At 42.8% G+C, this 20,581-nt stretch overlaps 1 protein-coding gene across 9 annotated transcripts in view; it reads left to right on the top strand.

Moving 5' to 3' along the window:
* The window catches only part of LOC139378418 (MICOS complex subunit MIC19-like), a 130,874-nt gene that overhangs the window by 17,693 nt on the left and 92,600 nt on the right, over positions 1 to 20,581 (top strand). For all 9 annotated transcript variants that reach the window (XR_011628291.1, XM_071120573.1, XM_071120572.1 and 6 more), the window contains exon 5: positions 16,466 to 16,646. Coding sequence is in view for 8 of the 9 variants with exons in the window: in XM_071120573.1 (XP_070976674.1) it covers positions 16,466 to 16,646 (181 nt within the window). In the remaining variant the exon portion in view is untranslated. The remainder of the gene's footprint in view (positions 1 to 16,465; positions 16,647 to 20,581) is intronic.

Here is a 20,581-nt window from a genome sequence, read left to right as displayed (position 1 = left end):
CCTGTGGGCCCTGGTCAAAAGTAGTGCACTATATACGGAATAGGGAGCCATTTGGGAAGCAACACCATTAAAGGAAAGTACGGGGCTTTATTGACCATGATGCTGTGCTGCTTGGATGGACAGAATCAATATTTCCCTTAATGTCTTGTCCCCACCAAGTTCTCTCCTCTCTGATGTTTTTTATGATGTTTGTGTTTTCATTTGGCTTTAGTAGAGCCAACGAGTCTTGGGAGTGAGACTTGGAGAAGATAATCCACTATAAGATGTTTAACTCCGTTTGCCGTGTGACTCACTCATGTTTAGGCCTGAAGACATTGTGTGAATGTTCACTTTTTAAAATGGTGGAGGGGGAAGAGGTGGTTGACACAAATGGCCAGCATACAGTTTGGAACAGAGTGTCTCCAGGATGTTGGATGTGGATTTTCAGCAACTGTAGCTGTTAACAGATGGGCCTAACATGCTGACCACACCGCCTGCATTGCAAAATACATTTACACGTTACTCAATCATTTCATCCTAATTGTCTGCGAGTGCCAACGAGCGCCTGCGTAGCCAGGCACTAAAATAGAACTTGGTTCTATTTTGGACGTGTGACGCGCTGCAAGTCCCGCCTCTCCCATCTCCTTATTAGTTTTTAGGAGCATATATACATGAAAGATGGAGGTCCACACTCAGTCCATTTGGCGGTGGTAATGCACCTTAAAGTTGGTTGCCAAACACCATATAAAATCCATATAAGAAGAATTAATGAGGAGATTAACTAGGTTTCCCCTTTTTATCTGTGGATAATTGTCAGAGTAGAGAACACATGATTGTGTGACTCAACATGGGTCAGACTTCTTCAAAGATCCAGCAAAAACACAAAAGCACCATGTGCATTTTAGATAAAATAACAAGCCAATGTTTATCTCCCAGGACACATTATCTAGCAACAGCAACCTAGCTAAATGTCCATGAATGTTTCATGTGTGTTTCGACCTCTCCCCGAATTGATATTGTTGGTTTCTTAACTTGCGTATCCTGAAGGTGTCTGGTGGGGATAGACAAAATGAACACATGCGCGGTGGCACACGCAGACGCACGCGCAGAGCTGGTTTGGTCTGCATTTAAGGTCTTTGAGTTGGTAGGTGAATGGTAGGCTAACACTACTCTGTAAGGTCTTTGAGTTGGTAGGTGAATGGTACAGTAGACTGACTCTACTCTGAGGCATTGGCTTTCTCTCCTCTCCAGGATATCTTCCTTCTCTGCTCATTTTTCATCTTTAATATGTCATGTCTGTCTTTTTTTTCTTCTGTTTTCTATTCATTAGAATTTTTTGGGGACAAGGTCCACCATTATCTTTTAATTGAAAGATGTCGGCACAGAAGGCTCTTTTGCAGCTTCGCCATCAAAGGTAATTGAACTACGATGGTGTTTAGCAGATGACTTGTGATCAGGAACCTATGCTGGAATAGAGGTGTCATGACCAGCTAGCCTAAGATTGGATTGTTTTAAACTTAACTGGTAGTGTTGACTGTAGTAAAAACTGACAAAGAGTCAAGGTGTGGAGTTGTGAATGAAACCCATAGTGTGAAGCTGTCACAGGCATTTAGTGACCTGTGAATTTACCTGGGTCTCACTTTGCAGTAGTTCACTCATTCCCTCCTCGATCATTCCTGGTGTGTGTGTGTGTGTGTGTGTGTGTGTGTGTGTGTGTGTGTGTGTGTGTGTGTGTGTGTGTGTGTGTGTGTGTGTGTGTGTGTGTGTGTGTGTGTTATCCAGATGTTCATACCACACCAGGGTATACAGTATTACCGGACGTGCCCAAAACAATTTAGGCAACAGGGATCTTGATCCAGAAGGGGATTGAATGTCTGCTGTAACCAAGAAGCTTGATGTTGACATGTAGCCACTTAGCTAGCAAGTTAGCAAACTAAATCCATAGCTGGAGTCCTGAGCTGGACACCATTTATTTGACACCTCTAAGATTTCTTATAGTTAGACCGCTGCACCACTAAGTTAAGTATAAGGAACTGCGTCTCAGTGCAAGAGGCGTCACTACAGTCCCTGGTTCGAATCCAGGCTGTATCACATCCGTCTGTGATTGGGAGTCCCATAGGGCGGCGCACAATTGGCCCAGCGCTGTTCAGGTTTAGCCGGGGTAGGCCGTCATAAGTCATTGTTCTTAACTGACTTGTCTAGTTCATTTTTTAAATTGAACCTGAATTTAAATAAGCAGCGTAGCACGCACCCCCACAGCCCCTGTGAGTCGCCTCAACAACAACCAAAATATACTGTATTGAAGATCATGCCGTCATTATTTCGAAAAAATACCACTGTATACGGTATATCGCCCAAGCCTAGTGTGTGTTTGGTGTTACAACTAAGCTGGCCAGTTGGTGCCATGCTTCATTAAATTTAGAGATCTGCAGTGAAACTGCTGCTACTGCTTACAACCTCTGTTAGAACACACAACCAATACAGGATAACCCCCAAAATTGGCTTCAGGAATATCTCTCACACACACACACTCTCAAGTCCCTCTCTCATTCTCACACGCAAATACACACACAGAATATGTGTGGAGTGTTAATTTGCGGGCGGCCCTCTCTTATTTAAGGCGGGGTGGCTGCAGGGAGCAGATTTTCTGAAGACTCCTCTGAGAGGCGTCAGAGCAGAAAGGCACCAGAGTGAAAGAAATATGCAGTACTCTTCTCGCTCTCGACCTCATATTCTCTTTCTCTCTCTTGACTTTTATCCTCTATATTTACCTCTTCTATTCTCTCTTGACCTCTCCTCTATATTTACCTCTCCTCTTCTCTCTCCCTCTTGACCTCTATCCTCTATATTTACCTCTTCTCTCTCTCGACCTCCTAGCCTCTCTATTTACCTCTACTCTCCTCTTCCTTTCAAATACCACACAGCTCTTCTCTCTGTCCCTCACTGCTTACTGCTGTGCCCTCTGATTGGGGTTGACCTGTGGTGGCCCCTAAGCACTGTGGGAGAAAAAAGAGGCTCAGCATGGATGCCACTCAGACTGATACTCAGACAGGGACAGACAGACACAGGTCTCACTTCTCAGGTTGTTCCTGTCACCACCGGGCATGCCTGCGTTGAATTAAGTGGGACACAGTGGTGAGTCCAGGTGTCACTGTGATGTGTGGTGAATGTGGCAGTAGGTGTCTCTGAGTGCCACTGTGTTTAACACCAGAACCACTAGAGCAGTCATTTGGACTGCTTAAACAATGGCATTATAGTGAATATAAGTGTCGATATGACAGCAATCAAATAGTCAATTATTGTCAGCTCGTGCTTACATGGTATGAGTCTCCAGGCATTGGCATCAGTTGGGGCATGTCCATGTCACATAAACAATGAAAGCTGGTGAGTGGGTTGCAGATGTAAGGTCATCAAAAAAAGAAACGTCCCTTTTTCAGGACCCTGTCTTTTTAAAGATAAGTAAAAATCCAAATAACTTCACAGATCTTCATTGTAAAGATTTTAAACACTGTTTCCCATGCTTGTTCAATGAACCATAACCAATTAATGAACATGCACCTGTGGAACAGTCTTTAAGGCACTAACAGCTTACAGACAGACGGTAGGCAATTAAGGTCACAGTTATGAAAACTTAGGACACTAAAGAGACCTTTCTACTCACTCTGAAGAACACCAAAAGAAAGATGCCCAGGGTCCCTGCTCATCTGCATGAACTTGCCTTAGGCATGCTGCAAGGAGGCATGAGGACTGCAGATATGTCCAGGGCAATACATTGTAATGTCCATACTGTGATAACACCTAATACCGCGCGACAGGGAGACAGGACGGACAGCTGTAACAAAACCTGCACAGGATCGGTACATCCGAACATCACCCCTGCGGGACAGGTACAGGATGGCAACAACAACTGCCCGAGTTACACCAGGAACGCACAATCCCTCCATCAGTGCTCAGACTGTCCGCAATAGGCTGAGAGAGGATGGATTGAGGGCTTGTAGGCCTGTTGTAAGGCAGGTCCTCACCAGACATCACCGGCAACAATGTTGCCTATGGGCACAAACCCACCGTCGCTGGACCAGACAGGACTGGCAAAAAGTGCTCTTCACTGATGAGTCGCAGTTTTGTCTTACCAGGGGTGATGGTTGGATTTGCGTTTATCGTCGAAGGAATGAACGTTACACCGAGGCCTGTACTCTGAAGGGGGATCGAGGTGGAGGGTCCGTCATGGTCTTGGGCGGTGTGTCACAGCATCATCGGACTGAGCTTGTTGTCATTGCAGGAAATCTCAATGCTGTGCGTTACTGGGAAGACATCCTCCTCCCTCATGTGGTACCCTTCCTGCAGATTCATCCTGACATGGCCTCCAGCATGACAATGCCACCAGCCATACTGCTCGTTCTGTGTGGGATTTCCTGCAAGAAAGGAATGTCAGTGTTCTGCGAAGAGATAAGATCAATCCCATTGAGCATGTCTGGGACCTGTCCCCCCCCCCCCCCCCAGAAATAAATGTCTGTGAACTTGCAGGTGCCTTGGTGGAAGAGTGGGGTAACATCTAACAGCAAGAACGGGTAAATCTGGTGCAGTCCATGAGGAGGAGATGCACTGCAGTACTTAATGCAGCTGGTGGCCACACCAGATACTGACCGTTAGTTTTGATGTTCACCCCCCCCTTTGTTCAAGGACACATTATTCAATTTCTGTTAGTCACATGTCTGTGGAACTTGTTCAGTTTATGTCTGTTGAATTTTATGTTCATAGAAATATTTACATTTTTAACGTCCTGACCCCCTCCGTCTTGACTTTTCCTAAATAAGTCTATCACACAGTCATTCTTAGAATGTTAATATTAATCAGTTTTAGGAGGGAATGTCATCCGTTGCCCCTCACGACAGTTGAATTGAAGGTGCTGTGGTCCGTTGAAAATCATGCTGATTTCCACGAAACTGAACCGGTTAAACTATACCCACACTAATTTCACAGATACAACAACAGATGAAATAAATGAAGGAGAAGTATGATGAGGGAGAAAGGTTGAGTTGATGAGGAAGAGGATGCATCATTAGGCCTAGGTCATCACCCGTTATGAATGAAGAACAGGGCGGGCCATTGTATTGATCTATTCTAATTATAATCTCTATATGGTATGTACTCTATCAGTCCACTGAATCCAAGCAGTTTTATCAGTCTACTTGTAGTACACAGTGTGAGCATCCATAACTTACAATGGCAAGAAGACCAAGACGAATGGGATGTACATGCTGCGTTAGCTCTGCTACGAGATCTGAATGAAAACGACTCGGATGGTGGGGAAGAAATGCATATCCTGGCATCTCTGCTGATTATTCTGATCCTCAGCCGTAACGGTACGCGCTGAGCAGGTGCCTGCGCCTCCACCAAATGAAACGGTGAGACAGGAGAGAGGAAATGATAGAACAAGCTAGTGACAATGCTACGGGCCGATTAGCAGCATAAAATGTCATCACTGAGAGAGCAGGCCCTACATCTCAGCAACACACACTTACCAGCTTTCCTTCTTTGTGACATGGACACGCTCCAACTGATGCCGTTACGTGAAGATGCACACCATGTAAGCACAAGCTGACAATAATTTACTGTTTTTGACTGCTGTCAAATCGACCCTTCTATTCATTGTAATATCAAATCCAATTTATTTATATAGCTCTTCGTACATCAGCTAATATCTCAAAGTATTGTACAAAAACCCAGCCTAAAACCCCAAACAGCAAGCAATGCAGGTGTAGAAGCACGGTGGCTAGGAAAAACTCCCTAGAAAGGCCAAAACCTAGGAAGAAACCTAGAGAGGAACCAGGCTATGTGGGGTGGCCAGTACTCTTCAGGCTGTGCCGGGTGGAGATTATAACAGAACATGGCCAAGATGTTCAAATTGTCGAATTTGTGCAGAATTTGTGCTTTATAATGTGGCTACTGATGTTTTCATCATTTGACCGTTGGTCTTGTTGACTGTGCATCTTGGTAGTTGGGGTATTTTTCTTTTGCCCTTGTAAAAATGATCTGTTAGGGTGTTCCAGCACTAGGGTTGCAAAGGTTCGGCAACTTTCCGGTACATTTCTAGAATTTTTCCCAAAATTTTCCATGGGGAGTTAAGCCTGGGAATTTGGGGAATTTTTTGCTTAAATTCATCAAAAAAGTTAGCTTATAACAGTGAACCTTTTTTTGTGGGATACACAAGGCAATTCTAGGTCTTGTGGCATATTTTGGTAAAACTATTCCCAATTCAATGGAATTGAAACCCTCTGCATGCACAGTGCACTCTTCCATCACATGTGCAGCTGATTCTCAAGATCTTGCACACTAATGAGATGCTATTGAGCCCACACTACTACACTGTCTGAGCCAAGGACTACATGCTTTCTGGTAAGTTTTGATTACAATACTGGGTGGGGTGAATATATTTTATGACATCATTTTTTGTTAACTAGTAAATAGTAGCCTACAGCGAAGTGTGTTTAAATAATTTCTAACTTGCTAACAGTTTCTGCTAGTTAGTTTTTGCTACCAGGTGGGTTTTAGCTTGCTTGAGCCTGCTGAGTGTTTTATTCACCTGTTTCCATACGTTTCATTTGAAAAACATTTCTTACAAAGGAGTTTGTTTTAATTTTACATTTTATTTAACTAGGCAAGTCAACTAAGAACAAATTCTTATTTATAATGACGGCCGAGGAACAGTGCCTTGTTCAGGGGCAGAACGACATATTTTTACCATGTCAGCTCGGGGATTCGATCCAGCATCCTTTCAGTAACTGGCCCAATGCTCTAACCTCTTGGCCACCTGCCCACGGCAGGTAGGGTTAGAATTAGAGTTAGGGGTTAGGTTTAGGGTTAGGTGTATTGTTTAATCTAACTGCTTAACTATTTATCTGTACATGGAATTATATTATTATTATTATTATTATTATTATTATTTATTTTTTTACAAATGTTTTTCCTTCTAATCTTTACAGGACAATGCCACGGGCACTATCTGATGTGTGGAGACGTTTCACTGCAGCTAATGTAGAAGGAAAAGCTGTGTACATTTGCAAGTACTGTGCCAAATCATATGTGAAGAATGCAACAAAGATGCAGAATCATCTGGCCAAGTGCATAAAGTTCCCTCTGCGCTCACAACAAGCAACCTCTGACAAAAGTCCCTCTACTTCTATTCGAGGTGAAAATGATGAATCGGACACCTTATTGATAGCAACAGCTCGTGGTCCTCCTGGAATCAGACACCTTATTGATAGCAACAGCTCGTGGTCCTCCTGGAATCAGACACCTTATTGATAGCAACAGCTCGTGGTCCTCCTGGAATCAGACACCTTATCGATAACAACAGCTCATGGTCCTCCTGGAATCAGACACCTTATCGACAGCAACAGCTCATGGTCCTCCTGGAATCAGACACCTTATCGACAGCAACAGCTCATGGTCCTCCTGGAATCAGACGTTTTTTTGACTCAATGGAGGAACGTAGCCAGAGAAATGCTGATGAATGTCTTGCTCGAGCTGTGTATGGAACTGGTTCACCTCTGATTCTCACAGGAAATGTGTATTGGAAGAGATTGCTGAATGTTCTTCGCCCAGCATACACCCCTCCAACCAGACATGCTTCTACTCATTTGCTGGGTGCAGAGTTCAACAGAGTTCAAGTAAATCATAGAGAAAGCAGACTGTATTGCAATCATCTCTGATGGGTGGTCGAATGTTCGTGGGAAAGGAATAATGAACTACATCATCTCCACCCCTCAAACCAGTATTCTACAAGAGCACAGACACAAGGGACAATGGACACACCGGTCTCTACATTGTAGATGAGCTGAAGGCAGTCATCAATGACCTCGGACCACAGTCGGTATTTGCACTGGTGACAGACAATGCTGCGAACATGAAGGCTGCTTGGTCTAAAGTGGAGGAGTCCAACCCTCACATCACACCCATTGGCTGTGCTGCTCATGCATTGAATCCGCTCCTCAAGGACATCATGGCACTGAAAACAATGGATACACTCGACAAGAGAGCCAAGGAAATGGTAATTATAGCAGCAATCTACCTCACCAAGCAAAGTGAGAAGAATAAGAGCACCACATTGGATCTGCCCAGCAACAACCGTTGGGGTGGTGTTGTCATCATGTTTGCCAGTCTCCTGGAGGGGAAGGCGTGTCTCCAAGAAATAGCCATATCACAGTCTGCTGACATGGACAGCCCCATCAAGAGGATCTTCCTGCACAATGTATTTTGGGAGAGTGTGTTAAACAGCCTGAAACCTATAGCAGTAGCCATTGCACTGATTGAGGGAGACAATGCCATCCTGTCTGATGTTCAGACTCTGCTTGCAGATGTCAGAGAAGAAATCCATACTGCCCTGCCTACTTCACTGTTGCTCCGAGCAGAGGAAACTGCTGTTCTGAAATACATCAAAAAGCGTGAAGACTTCTGCCTGAAGCCCAAACACCCCGCAGTGTACATGTTGGACCCCAAGTATGCTGGCAAGAGCATCCTGTATGATGCAGAGATCAACAAGGCCTATGGTGTCATCAATACCGTGTCTCGACACCTTGGCCTGGATGAGGGCAAGGTTCTTGGCAGTCTGACGAAGTACACTTCCAAGCAAGGGCTTTATGTCTACTTATGATGAGGTTAAAGGTTTACGTTTCTGTCTCCATATGATATGGTAAATATATACAATGCAAAAAAACATCTACATTTTAAATGGTATTAATATTAATTTGCATATATTCCCGTTAATTCCCACGGAAAGTTTCCACCTCCTGATTATTCCCCAAAATGTGAAACCCTATCCAGCACACATGCTTTCTGTTTAATAGTTGTAACACAGCCTCCAAAAATACAATTGATTGAACACTTGATTCATTATTTTTTGTTTTATTATTGACATGTTTTACATATAGTCTACAGCAACATAAACTAATAAATGCTTTTGTTCTCATGGTACCTGAGACCATCATAAACACAACCAAATTAACATTTTTGTGATCGCCTATATGAAATGTATTAATTAGTTAGAATGTTGCAGTCAGAATGACTACTCACTGGCTTGAAGAGGAGGCCCAGCGGTTCTAGTGTTAGTACATACACACTTCACTATCACAGACGCCACATGAGGAACTTCAGAAAGCAGAACTTCCCCTCAAATAAAAACACACCTTATGGAACAGCGGAGACTGTGAAGCAACACAAACATAGACACATGCATGTGTACACACACACGCACGATAACAAGGCAAGTCAGTTAAGAGCCAATTCCTATTTACAATGACGGCCTTCCGGGGAACAGTGTGTAAACTGCCTTGTCAGGGGCAGAACGACAGATTTTTACCTGGTCAGCTCTGGGATTCGATCCAGCAGCCTTTCGGTTACTGGCACAGCGCTCTAACCACTAGGCTACCTGCCGCACTATGTACACATTTTGTACTGTAGATATGTGGTAGTGGTGAAGAAGGGTGCTGAGGGCACACAGTGTGTTGTGAAATCTGTGAATGTATTGTTTTCAAATAGTGTAAACTGCCTTAATTTTGCTGGACCCCAGGAAGAGTAGCTGCTGGCACAGCTAATAGGGATCCATAATAAATACAAATAATTGTTCTACCATGACCCTGTTGGCTAGGCTCCCTCTCCTTGTTTGGCTAGTAATTGGTGCGTGTTGCTACGGCAGAGGTTCATATTCCCACTGTTCCTTGATAATACAGCGATAGCATTAACCTTCTCCCAGCATCTGTCTCTCCTCTTTAACCAGCCTGACATTTGGACTTCTTTCTCTATTTTAGATCACTCTTAATGACTGAGGTCATATCTGTTTTGTTCGCTTACTCCTCTCTCTCTCCATTTACATTTTAGTCATTTAGCTTATGCTCTTATCCGACTGACAACAGTGAGTGCCTACATTTTTCATGCTGTTTCGCTGTGGGAATCGAACCCACAACCCTGGCGTTGCAAGCGCCATGTTCTACCAACTGAACCTCTCACTCACTCTCTCTCACACCTCCTTCTATTAATTTCCTTTGCTCCCTCCCTCCCACAAAAACGGGAAAATAAACCTAATTTTCCACCACCATGCTAGAGTGGCTACTGCTACTTCCTGATGTTGTGCCTGTGCTCAGCCAGGGGTAAACAACAGACTGCTGCAGTGTGCATCTTCCGGAATATATCTGAACATTTTGTTTTATTAAGGAAGACAGTACGCATATCCCCCCCCCCCCCCCCAAAAAAATCCAGCAGCACGCTATTAAAACTACTTAAGGAGGAAACGGATGCCTTTGCAGTCTGAATGGAGGATGTTTTATGTACGAACCGGTCCCAGAGGGATACCAGTGTTTTACCGGCTGGGTACATTACGCCAAGACGAAAGTGAAGATGTATCACACACTAGCAGCTGTCTAGGCCTTTTCTCTCCCTTCTTTTCAGTACTACCCTTTTATCAGAGGTGAGATGCATTCACGCCATTAACTTAGTAGCCTTATCAACATGTGGATGACTTGACACATGGCTGGTTGTGTGATTAAATGTGTTGCACTTATGGAGTGCGTCCCTCCCTTCTGTCACCCTAGAAATGGAATCCACTCATCACAGAATGTTGACTTTGAATGGGTATGTCCACTCTAGTAAATATATTTCTTTACTTACACATAATCTCTAGAGCAGCTCACCATTAGGATGAGGCAGCACAGGTCCTATATGCCCTCAGGCTCCAGCACTGGAGATAATTTCACACCTGATACATTTCCTCATGTTGTCTGCCTCTCTCTAGGGAGTGTGTTTTCCCCTCAAGTTAATTGTCATTTCTGTAAATAACAATACAAATGAGGTAAGATTTCCCTCTCCCGCTAACACAGTCCATTAATAGCATTTTCTGCTTGTACCTTGTGTTTGCTTCTTTAGCGGAAAACAAAGGTATAATTTGAATTCACATTTGCTTTTCCTGTCTGCATAGTGAGAGAAGCAGCTTAGCTTTAGTACAGTACAGGTCACACCAGGCGTCCTCATTGGCTAGGTGTAAGAGGGGCTCCACTCCTATAGAAAGGTGGTACTACTTCACTGACTGACTGAAAGGTATCTGGAGCCACCCTCCATCACCTGGTTATACCAGCCTCTACCCTCCCCCCTCCATCACCTGGTTATACCAGCCTCCACCCTCCATCACCTGGTTATACCAGTCTCTACCCTCCCCCCTCATCACCTGGTTATACCAGCCTCTACCCTCCACCCTCCATCACCTGGTTATACCAGCCTCTACCCTCCACCCTCCATCACCTGGTTATACCAGCCTCTACCCTCCATCACCTGGTTATACCAGCCTCTACCCTCCATCACCTGGTTATACCAGACTCTACCCTCCATCACCTGGTTATACCAGACTCTACCCTCCATCACCTGGTTATACCAGACTCTACCCTCCCCCTCCATCACCTGGTTATACCAGCCTCTACCCTCCACCCTCCATCACCTGGTTATACCAGCCTCTACCCTCCACCCTCCATCGCCTGGTAATACCAGCCTCTACCCTCCACCCTCCATCGCCTGGTAATACCAGCCTCTACCCTCCACCCTCCATCACCTGGTTATACCAGCCTCTACCCTCCACCACCTGGTAATACCAGCCTCTACCCTCCCCCCTCCATCACCTGGTTATACCAGCCTATACCCTCCACCCTCCATCACCTGGTTATACCAGCCTCTACCCTCCACCCTCCATCACCTGGTTATACCAGCCTCTACCCTCCATCACCTGGTTATACCAGCCTCTACCCTCCATCACCTGGTTATACCAGCCTCTACCCTCCATCACCTGGTTATACCCCACCCCATAGCCTCCTTTACCCCTAGGAGTTGGGGTGGGGGGGGCTAACCCATCAATGATTCATCCCCAGCATTCAACAACATTATTCCCACATTAAAATTGCATGGTGCCTTTAAACCTCTTTGTTCAGAGGCATTTGGTTTGGGCCCTGGGCACACCTCAGCACTGTTACACAAGACTGCCAGAATCTATATCTACAACTCTGCGAGCGGGGAGACGTTGAGATTTTAAGGGGGAGGGGTCTTTGAGTAGATCTGACGTACAGTATTTTGGAATTCAACAGTTTGTTGACCCATATGTTATTTGATAGAGGTGTGTGTGTGTGTGTCTTTAACCAGAGAAGTGGGTTAATATGGGTGGGTTAATTGACCTTACCATATAGTGGTGACCTTAGTACATGTTGACCTTACATGATCACTGTTTGCCTGGCCTTAACCTCAACACCTACTGTATGTTCATGCCCTCAACCTTCAGACTGACTGAACATCTGTCAATAGTTTTTTTAAGGACTCGTTAAGGACTCGTTAAGGACTCGCCATAACATTTGTGACTGCAATTTATTTTTCCTACTTTTTACTATATCACCAAAAGTGAAGTACTTCTTGTTCAAGGTCACTTTCAACATGCTGAAAGCAGAGTGTTGTGTTTTGGGTGCCTCTCTGGAGTGGCTGAGGAGCACATGCAGTCCTCTCCAAAGTGATGATACCCCTCAATAACCTTCTTTTACACACCCTTGCCCTATTTCAAGTATCAAACCACTGAGCCATCAAAAAACACACCCAGCCCCAAACAGCCAATCTCCCAGTTCTTTAACCAAAGATTATAGTCTCTCTATCTCCACATGTGGAGGGGGGAAGGCATCCACCTATTCCCAGGAAGATGATTCCTTCCTTACACACACACACACACACACACACTTTCTCTCTTGCCAGTCTTCCACAGCGAATGAAAAATGTGTCCAATATCCCTAGACGGACAATAATGATCAGAAAGCAATAGAGGTGAGGTGGATAGATAGCACCTTGCCCTGCGATAGCCGTTTTGCTTGGGTTTGCACTTGTTAAGGGTGTGTGCGTGGGTTTTAAAGGTTTTGCTTTGCTGCTGTTTCTCAGCAAGGCCCTCCCATTACTTCTCATTGTTACGGTGTGGACTTTTCGTCTATTGTCTGAGTTGCTCTGTTGTTGGCCAGGGCTAATGGCCGCTCCTTTAGCTGCCTTCAACCCAATCTCCTCTGACTCCCTGGGCTCCTTCAGTGTCTTCAAAGGTCTGTAGGACCTGGTGGAGGGAAGGGGCCATTATAGATGATCTCAGAGCACACACACACCTGACACTAACACGCGGGCAGACAGGCATGTAAACACACACACAGAAGACCTGCATGCTCACTCACTATTACACTGGAGAGATGGAATACAGAATGTTTTTATCTTTTGAAAAGGAATGTTATTCTACTGTTGTGTGTGTGTGTGTGTGTGTGTGTGAGAGAGCCCATGATGGATGGAGAGTGCTGACATGTGCAGCTCAGTGGACTGCGAGACTGGACATGGCTAGACTCTCTCTTCTTCCCCCTCACGCTCTGCGTCACTCTGAAAAACATTGCACGTCACCCCTGCTCCCCTCTGCTCTCTGACATCAGAGGTAGCAGACCAAACATCAGCTGTATATTGGACCATTTCACCCAGGGCCAGTCAACCTATAGAAGGTCTTAGTGATGGATGATGAACTGTTTGATTCGTCTATCAGTTTAATGATGGGTTGTTGTGGACTGGTGGTCATAGGAATGTTATTTACATTTTGGTTGATCACTATCGGACCACCCATCTAGCTGTGATTTCTAGCCTTCCTGTTACTGTTTCAGCCATAGAATAGTTGAAGTTCTATTTTAGAGCGTAGGTTAACATAGTTGATTTGATATATTTCCTCAGTCAGTATTGTAGGCTAATTACACCCACATTTCTCCTCAGTGGTTCAGTGTGTCTTTACTTCACTTCCAGTGCCTTCGGAAGTATTTAGACTCTTTGTTCCACATTTTGTTACGTTACAGCCTTATTCTAAAATTGATGAGAAAAAATGATGTAATCAATCTACACACAATCCCCCATAATGACAAAGTGAAAACCGTATTATTATTTTTTTGCAAATGTATTGAAACAGAAATACCTTATTTATAAGGTATGAGACTTGAAATTGAGCTCAGGTGCATCCTGTTTCCATTGAACATCCTTGATGTTTCTACAACTTGATTGGAGTCTGTGGTAAATTAACTTGATTTGGAAAGGCACACACCTGTCTATATAAGGTCCCACAGTTGACTGTACATGTCAGAGCAAAGACCATGCCATGAGGTCAAAGGAATTGTCCGTAGAGCTCCGAGACAGGATTGTGTCGAGGAACAGATCTGGGGAAGGGTACCAATACATTACTGCATTATTGAAGGTCACCAAGAACACAGGGGCCTCCATCATTCGTAAGTGGAAGAAGTTTGGAACCACCAAGACTCTTCCTAGATCTGGCCGCCCGGCCAAACTGAGCAATCAGGGGAGAATGGCCTTGGTCAGGGAGGAGACCAACAACCCAATGGTCACTCTGACCGAGCTCCAGAGTTCTTCTGTGGAGATGGCAGAACCTTCCAGAAAGACAACCATCTCTGCAGCACTCCATCAATCAGGCCTTTATGGTAGAGTTGCCAGACGGAAGCCCCTCCTCAGTAAAAGGAACATGACAGCCCACTCCAGAGCGCTCAGGACCTTAGACTTGGGCAAAGGTTCACCTTCCAACCGGACAATGACCTTAAGCACACAGCCAACACAACTCAGGAGTGGCCTTAGGACAAGTCTCTGAATGTCCTTGAGTGGCCCAGCCAGAGCCCGGACTTGAACACGATCGAACATCTCTGGAGAGACCTGAAAATATCTGTGCAGCAACACTCCCCATCCAGCCTGACAGAGCTTGAGAGGATCTGCAGAGAAGAATGGGAGAAACTCCCCAAATACAGATGTCCCAAGCTTGTAGCGTCATACCCAAGAAGACTCAGGCTGTAATTGCTGCCAAAGGTGCTTCAAGAAGTACTGACTAAAGGGTCTGAATACTTGTGTAAATTATTTATTTTTTAATACATTTGCATAAATGTCCCCCAAAAAGGTTTTACTTTGTCATTATGAGGTATTGTGTGTAGATTGATGAGGGGAAAAATCTATGTAATACATTTTAGAATAAGGCTGTTACCTAACAAAATGTGGAAAAAGTCAAGGGGTCTGAATACTTTATGAATGCACTGTATATTAGGCTGGCGTGTTTGATTCTAAACAGAGGAACAGTTTGGATCTCACTGTTCAGGGACCTTCCTTCACCAATCACACCAGCGCAGTGTAGCGATGAACGTGTTGCCAGGCAACTATAAGAATCTAATGCCTAGTGACGCTTCAAAAAGTTGCATCGTTCCAACTGCCTGGTGGGAAGTGTGTGCAGGTTTACCAGCTCAAAATAACACTGCACTCTTCCTATGTAAATATGTCCGGGGGGGTTTTCGCAGGAAAGTGTCACGTCTAAATGAATCTCCAAACTTAGGGCTTTGAGGCATTTCAAAGCAAAGCCAGACTTGGTTAGAAAAACCTACTGCGTCATAGCCTTCAAACTTCAATTGATCATCTTCTGACATAACCTTTCTTTTTACCCTTTGTCATTTTCAAGTCTTCAATGTCGCCCTCTTTCTGCCAGCTGGCGAACCACAAGACCAGCTTGTGGATTTAAAGGGGAATAACGGCAAAATGTGCCTGTTCCTAAACCCCTCTGACTCATTGGACTGTCTGTCAAAGTGCTCACCTCTTTCACTCAGGGAGAGTGAGGTAGAGCTACGTCACATGGTTATACAGCCCCCTCCCACTCACTGCAGCACCTGATAGAACTTTGTGGAATAACGCAAATCTACAAGAAAACATGTACGTTCTGTCACAGCTAAAATACTACATTCGGGAAGTCCAATTGATTATTTGATATGGCATATACAGTACATTTTATGTTATGAAGTTGCCTTCTTTTCTGAGATCTCTGCCAAGCAAGGAGGACAGGAGACAACCTAATCCCCGCCTCCCACTTTTACCTTGTAACCCCTTTGGACAGTTCACCTGCCTATCAACACTGTCCATTTTCCCTCTGACTGTCGGCTACATCCCTCGTTGCATGGTGTGATCTGATCATTACGGCAAAGTACATCTACTAAAATGAGAGGGAAAGACTAGTGAGTGTTCACCATAACGTCCAAGTCATAGGAGGACACGTATGGACTAAAAGGCTCATTAATGGAACTAATGTTTCATTTAGGTGAATAACATAGTTATGGCATCTGGGTGGCCACTACAGAGGACATTTCCTGAGCTCTTATTTAATGTGATACAAATTATTATAGTCCTGACAACTCGTTTAACTCTTCCTGAGATATTCACTTACAAGAAACAATGTGACTATCAAACTCAGCAAAATTATAATTAACAAATTACACACACTACTTTTCAGTTTTCATAAACTTGAGCTGTGTATGTTTGTGTGTATATCGTGTGTGTGTGTGTGTGTACGTGTCTGCTTGCGTATGCTTATGTGCGTCTGTCCTTTGTCTGTCTAGTGTTGTAAATGTTAACTGTCTGTCTCTGTCAGGCTGGAGGAGGAGAAGGTCCATGCTGCATCCTTTGCTGAGGCTGAGGCCCAGGCCAGTGTGAAGGATGAGGTGGGTCGTATCCTGGAGCTGGAGAGAGCCACGACCCATAATACCCTGACGCAGGCTGTCATGAGGGAGAAGGTCAGCGCTGAGGACGAGAGGCTACGCACCCAGCTTTACGTAAGTCCCTAAACCCTCCAACCGTTTCTCAACCCCCCCCCTTTGTCAATTGGTTTTGTTCCAGTCTCAGCCCAGCACTAACACTGACTTTCACAGTCATCAAGACCAGATGTTGATTAGGTGAATTAAGTGTTTTAGTGCTGGGCTGGAACAAATGCCTGTACACCCACTAGCTAGGAGTTGATGACTGTAATGTCCTTGATGGCAGCTCATTTCCCTCTGTAACCAGGGTGATGATCACTGTGCTCCTCATAGGTGGGACCATCCCATAACCAAAACAGAGATAAGAGATACTAAGATATAGTATTATCTTAGTATCTGTAATACATCTTGTTCTAATGCTATACCGTACTCCACTGAAACATGAGGACTGTGTAGTATTATCTTAGTATCTGTAAAACATCTTGTTCTAATGCTATACCGTACTCCACTGAAACATGAGGACTATATAGTATTATCTTAGTATCTGTAAAACATCTTGTTCTAATGCTATACCGTACTCCACTGAAACATGAGGACTATATAGTATTATCTTAGTATCTGTAAAACATCTTGTTCTAATGCTATACCGTACTCCACTGAAACATGAGGACTATATAGTATTATCTTAGTATCTGTAAAACATCTTGTTCTGCTGGGCATCCTAATACATCTTGTTCCTAATGCTATACCGTACTCCACTGAAACATGAGGACTATATAGTATTATCTTAGTATCTGTAAAACATCTTGTTCTGTTGGGCATCCTAATGCTATACCGTACTCCACTGAAACATGAGGACTATATAGTATTATCTTAGTATCTGTAATACATCTTGTTCTAATGCTATACCGTACTCCACTGAAACATGAGGACTATATAGTATTATCTTAGTATCTGTAATACATCTTGTTCTAATGCTATACCGTACTCCACTGAAACATGAGGACTATATAGTATTATCTTAGTATCTGTAATACATCTTGTTCTGCTGGGCATCCTAATGCTATACCGTACTCCACTGAAACATGAGGACTATATCGTATTATCTTAGTATCTGTAAAACATCTTGTTCTAATGCTATACCGTACTCCACTGAAACATGAGGACTATATAGTATTATCTTAGTATCTGTAATACATCTTGTTCTGCTGGGCATCCTAATGCTATACCGTACTCCACTGAAACATGAGGACTATATAGTATTATCTTAGTATCTGTAATACATCTTGTTCTAATGCTATACCGTACTCCACTGAAACATGAGGACTATATAGTATTATCTTAGTATCTGTAATACATCTTGTTCTAATGCTATACCGTACTCCACTGAAACATGAGGACTATATAGTATTATCTTAGTATCTGTAAAACATCTTGTTCTAATGCTATACCGTACTCCACTGAAACATGAGGACTATATAGTATTATCTTAGTATCTGTAATACATCTTGTTCTGCTGGGCATCCTAATGCTATACCGTACTCCACTGAAACATGAGGATTATATAGTGTTATCTTAGTATCTGTAAAACATCTTGTTCTGCTGGGCATCCTAATGCTATACCGTACTCCACTGAAACATGAGGACTATATAGTATTATCTTAGTATCTGTAATACATCTTGTTCTAATGCTATACCGTACTGCACTGAAACATGAGGACTATATAGTATTATCTTAGTATCTGTAATACATCTTGTTCTGCTGGGCATCCTAATGCTATACCGTACTCCACTGAAACATGAGGACTATATAGTATTATCTTAGTATCTGTAATACATCTTGTTCTAATGCTATACCGTACTGCACTGAAACATGAGGACTATATAGTATTATCTTAGTATCTGTAATACATCTTGTTCTGCTGGGCATCCTAATGCTATACCGTACTCCACTGAAACATGAGGATTATATAGTGTTATCTTAGTATCTGTAAAACATCTTGTTCTGCTGGGCATCCTAATGCTATACCGTACTCCACTGAAACATGAGGACTATATAGTATTATCTTAGTATCTGTAATACATCTTGTTCTAATGCTATACCGTACTCCACTGAAACATGAGGACTATATAGTATTATCTTAGTATCTGTAAAACATCTTGTTCTAATGCTATACCTTACTCCACTGAAACATGAGGACTATATAGTATTATCTTAGTATCTGTAAAACATCTTGTTCTAATGCTATACCGTACTCCACTGAAACATGAGGGCTATATAGTATTATCTTAGTATCTGTAATACATCTTGTTCTGCTGGGCATCCTAATGCTATACCGTACTCCACTGAAACATGAGGACTATATAGTATTATCTTAGTATCTGTAATACATCTTGTTCTAATGCTATACCGTACTCCACTGAAACATGAGGACTATATAGTATTATCTTAGTATCTGTAATACATCTTGTTCTAATGCTATACCGTACTCCACTGAAACATGAGGACTATATAGTATTATCTTAGTATCTGTAATACATCTTGTTCTAATGCTATACCGTACTCCACTGAAACATGAGGACTATATAGTATTATCTTAGTATCTGTAATACATCTTGTTCTAATGCTATACCGTACTCCACTGAAACATGAGGACTATATAGTATTATCTTAGTATCTGTAATACATCTTGTTCTGCTGGGCATCCTAATGCTATACCGTACTCCACTGAAACATGAGGACTATATAGTATTATCTTAGTATCTGTAAAACATCTTGTTCTAGTGCTATACCGTACTCCACTGAAACATGAGGACTATATAGTATTATCTTAGTATCTGTAATACATCTTGTTCTGCTGGGCATCCTAATGATATACCGTACTCCACTGAAACATGAGGACTATATAGTATTATCTTAGTATCTGTAATACATCTTGTTCTAATGCTATACCGTACTCCACTGAAACATGAGGACTATATAGTATTATCTTAGTATCTGTAATACATCTTGTTCTAATGCTATACCGTACTCCACTGAAACATGAGGACTATATAGTATTATCTTAGTATCTGTAATACATCTTGTTCTAATGCTATACCGTACTCCACTGAAACATGAGGACTATATAGTATTACCTTAGTATCTGTAATACATCTTGTTCTAATGATATACCGTACTGCACTGAAACATGAGGACTATATAGTATTATCTTAGTATCTGTAAAACATCTTGTTCTAATGCTATACCGTACTCCACTGAAACATGAGGACTATATAGTATTATCTTAGTATCTGTAATACATCTTGTTCTAATGCTATACCGTACTCCACTGAAACATGAGGACTATATAGTATTACCTTAGTATCTGTAATACATCTTGTTCTAATGCTATACCGTACTCCACTGAAACATGAGGACTATATAGTATTACCTTAGTATCTGTAATACATCTTGTTCTAATGCTATACCGTACTCCACTGAAACATGAGGACTATATAGTATTACCTTAGTATCTGTAATACATCTTGTTCTAATGCTATACCGTACTCCACTGAAACATGAGGACTATATAGTATTACCTTAGTATCTGTAATACATCTTGTTCTAATGCTATACCGTACTCCACTGAAACATGAGGACTATATAGTATTACCTTAGTATCTGTAATACATCTTGTTCTAATGATATACCGTACTCCACTGAAACATGAGGACTATATAGTATTACCTTAGTATCTGTAATACATCTTGTTCTAATGATATACCGTACTCCACTGAAACATGAGGACTATATAGTATTACCTTAGTATCTGTAAAACATCTTGTTCTAATGCTATACCGTACTCCACTGAAACATGAGGACTATATAGTATTACCTTAGTATCTGTAATACATCTTGTTCTAATGCTATACCGTACTCCACTGAAACATGAGGACTATATAGTATTACCTTAGTATCTGTAATACATCTTGTTCTAATGATATACCGTACTCCACTGAAACATGAGGAC

The sequence above is a fragment of the Oncorhynchus clarkii genome, chromosome 21, assembly GCF_045791955.1.
Source record: "Oncorhynchus clarkii lewisi isolate Uvic-CL-2024 chromosome 21, UVic_Ocla_1.0, whole genome shotgun sequence".
Lineage (NCBI taxonomy): Eukaryota > Metazoa > Chordata > Actinopteri > Salmoniformes > Salmonidae > Oncorhynchus > Oncorhynchus clarkii.
Note: the sequence above shows the minus strand (reverse complement) of the source record. Positions and strands in the feature narration are given on the sequence as shown.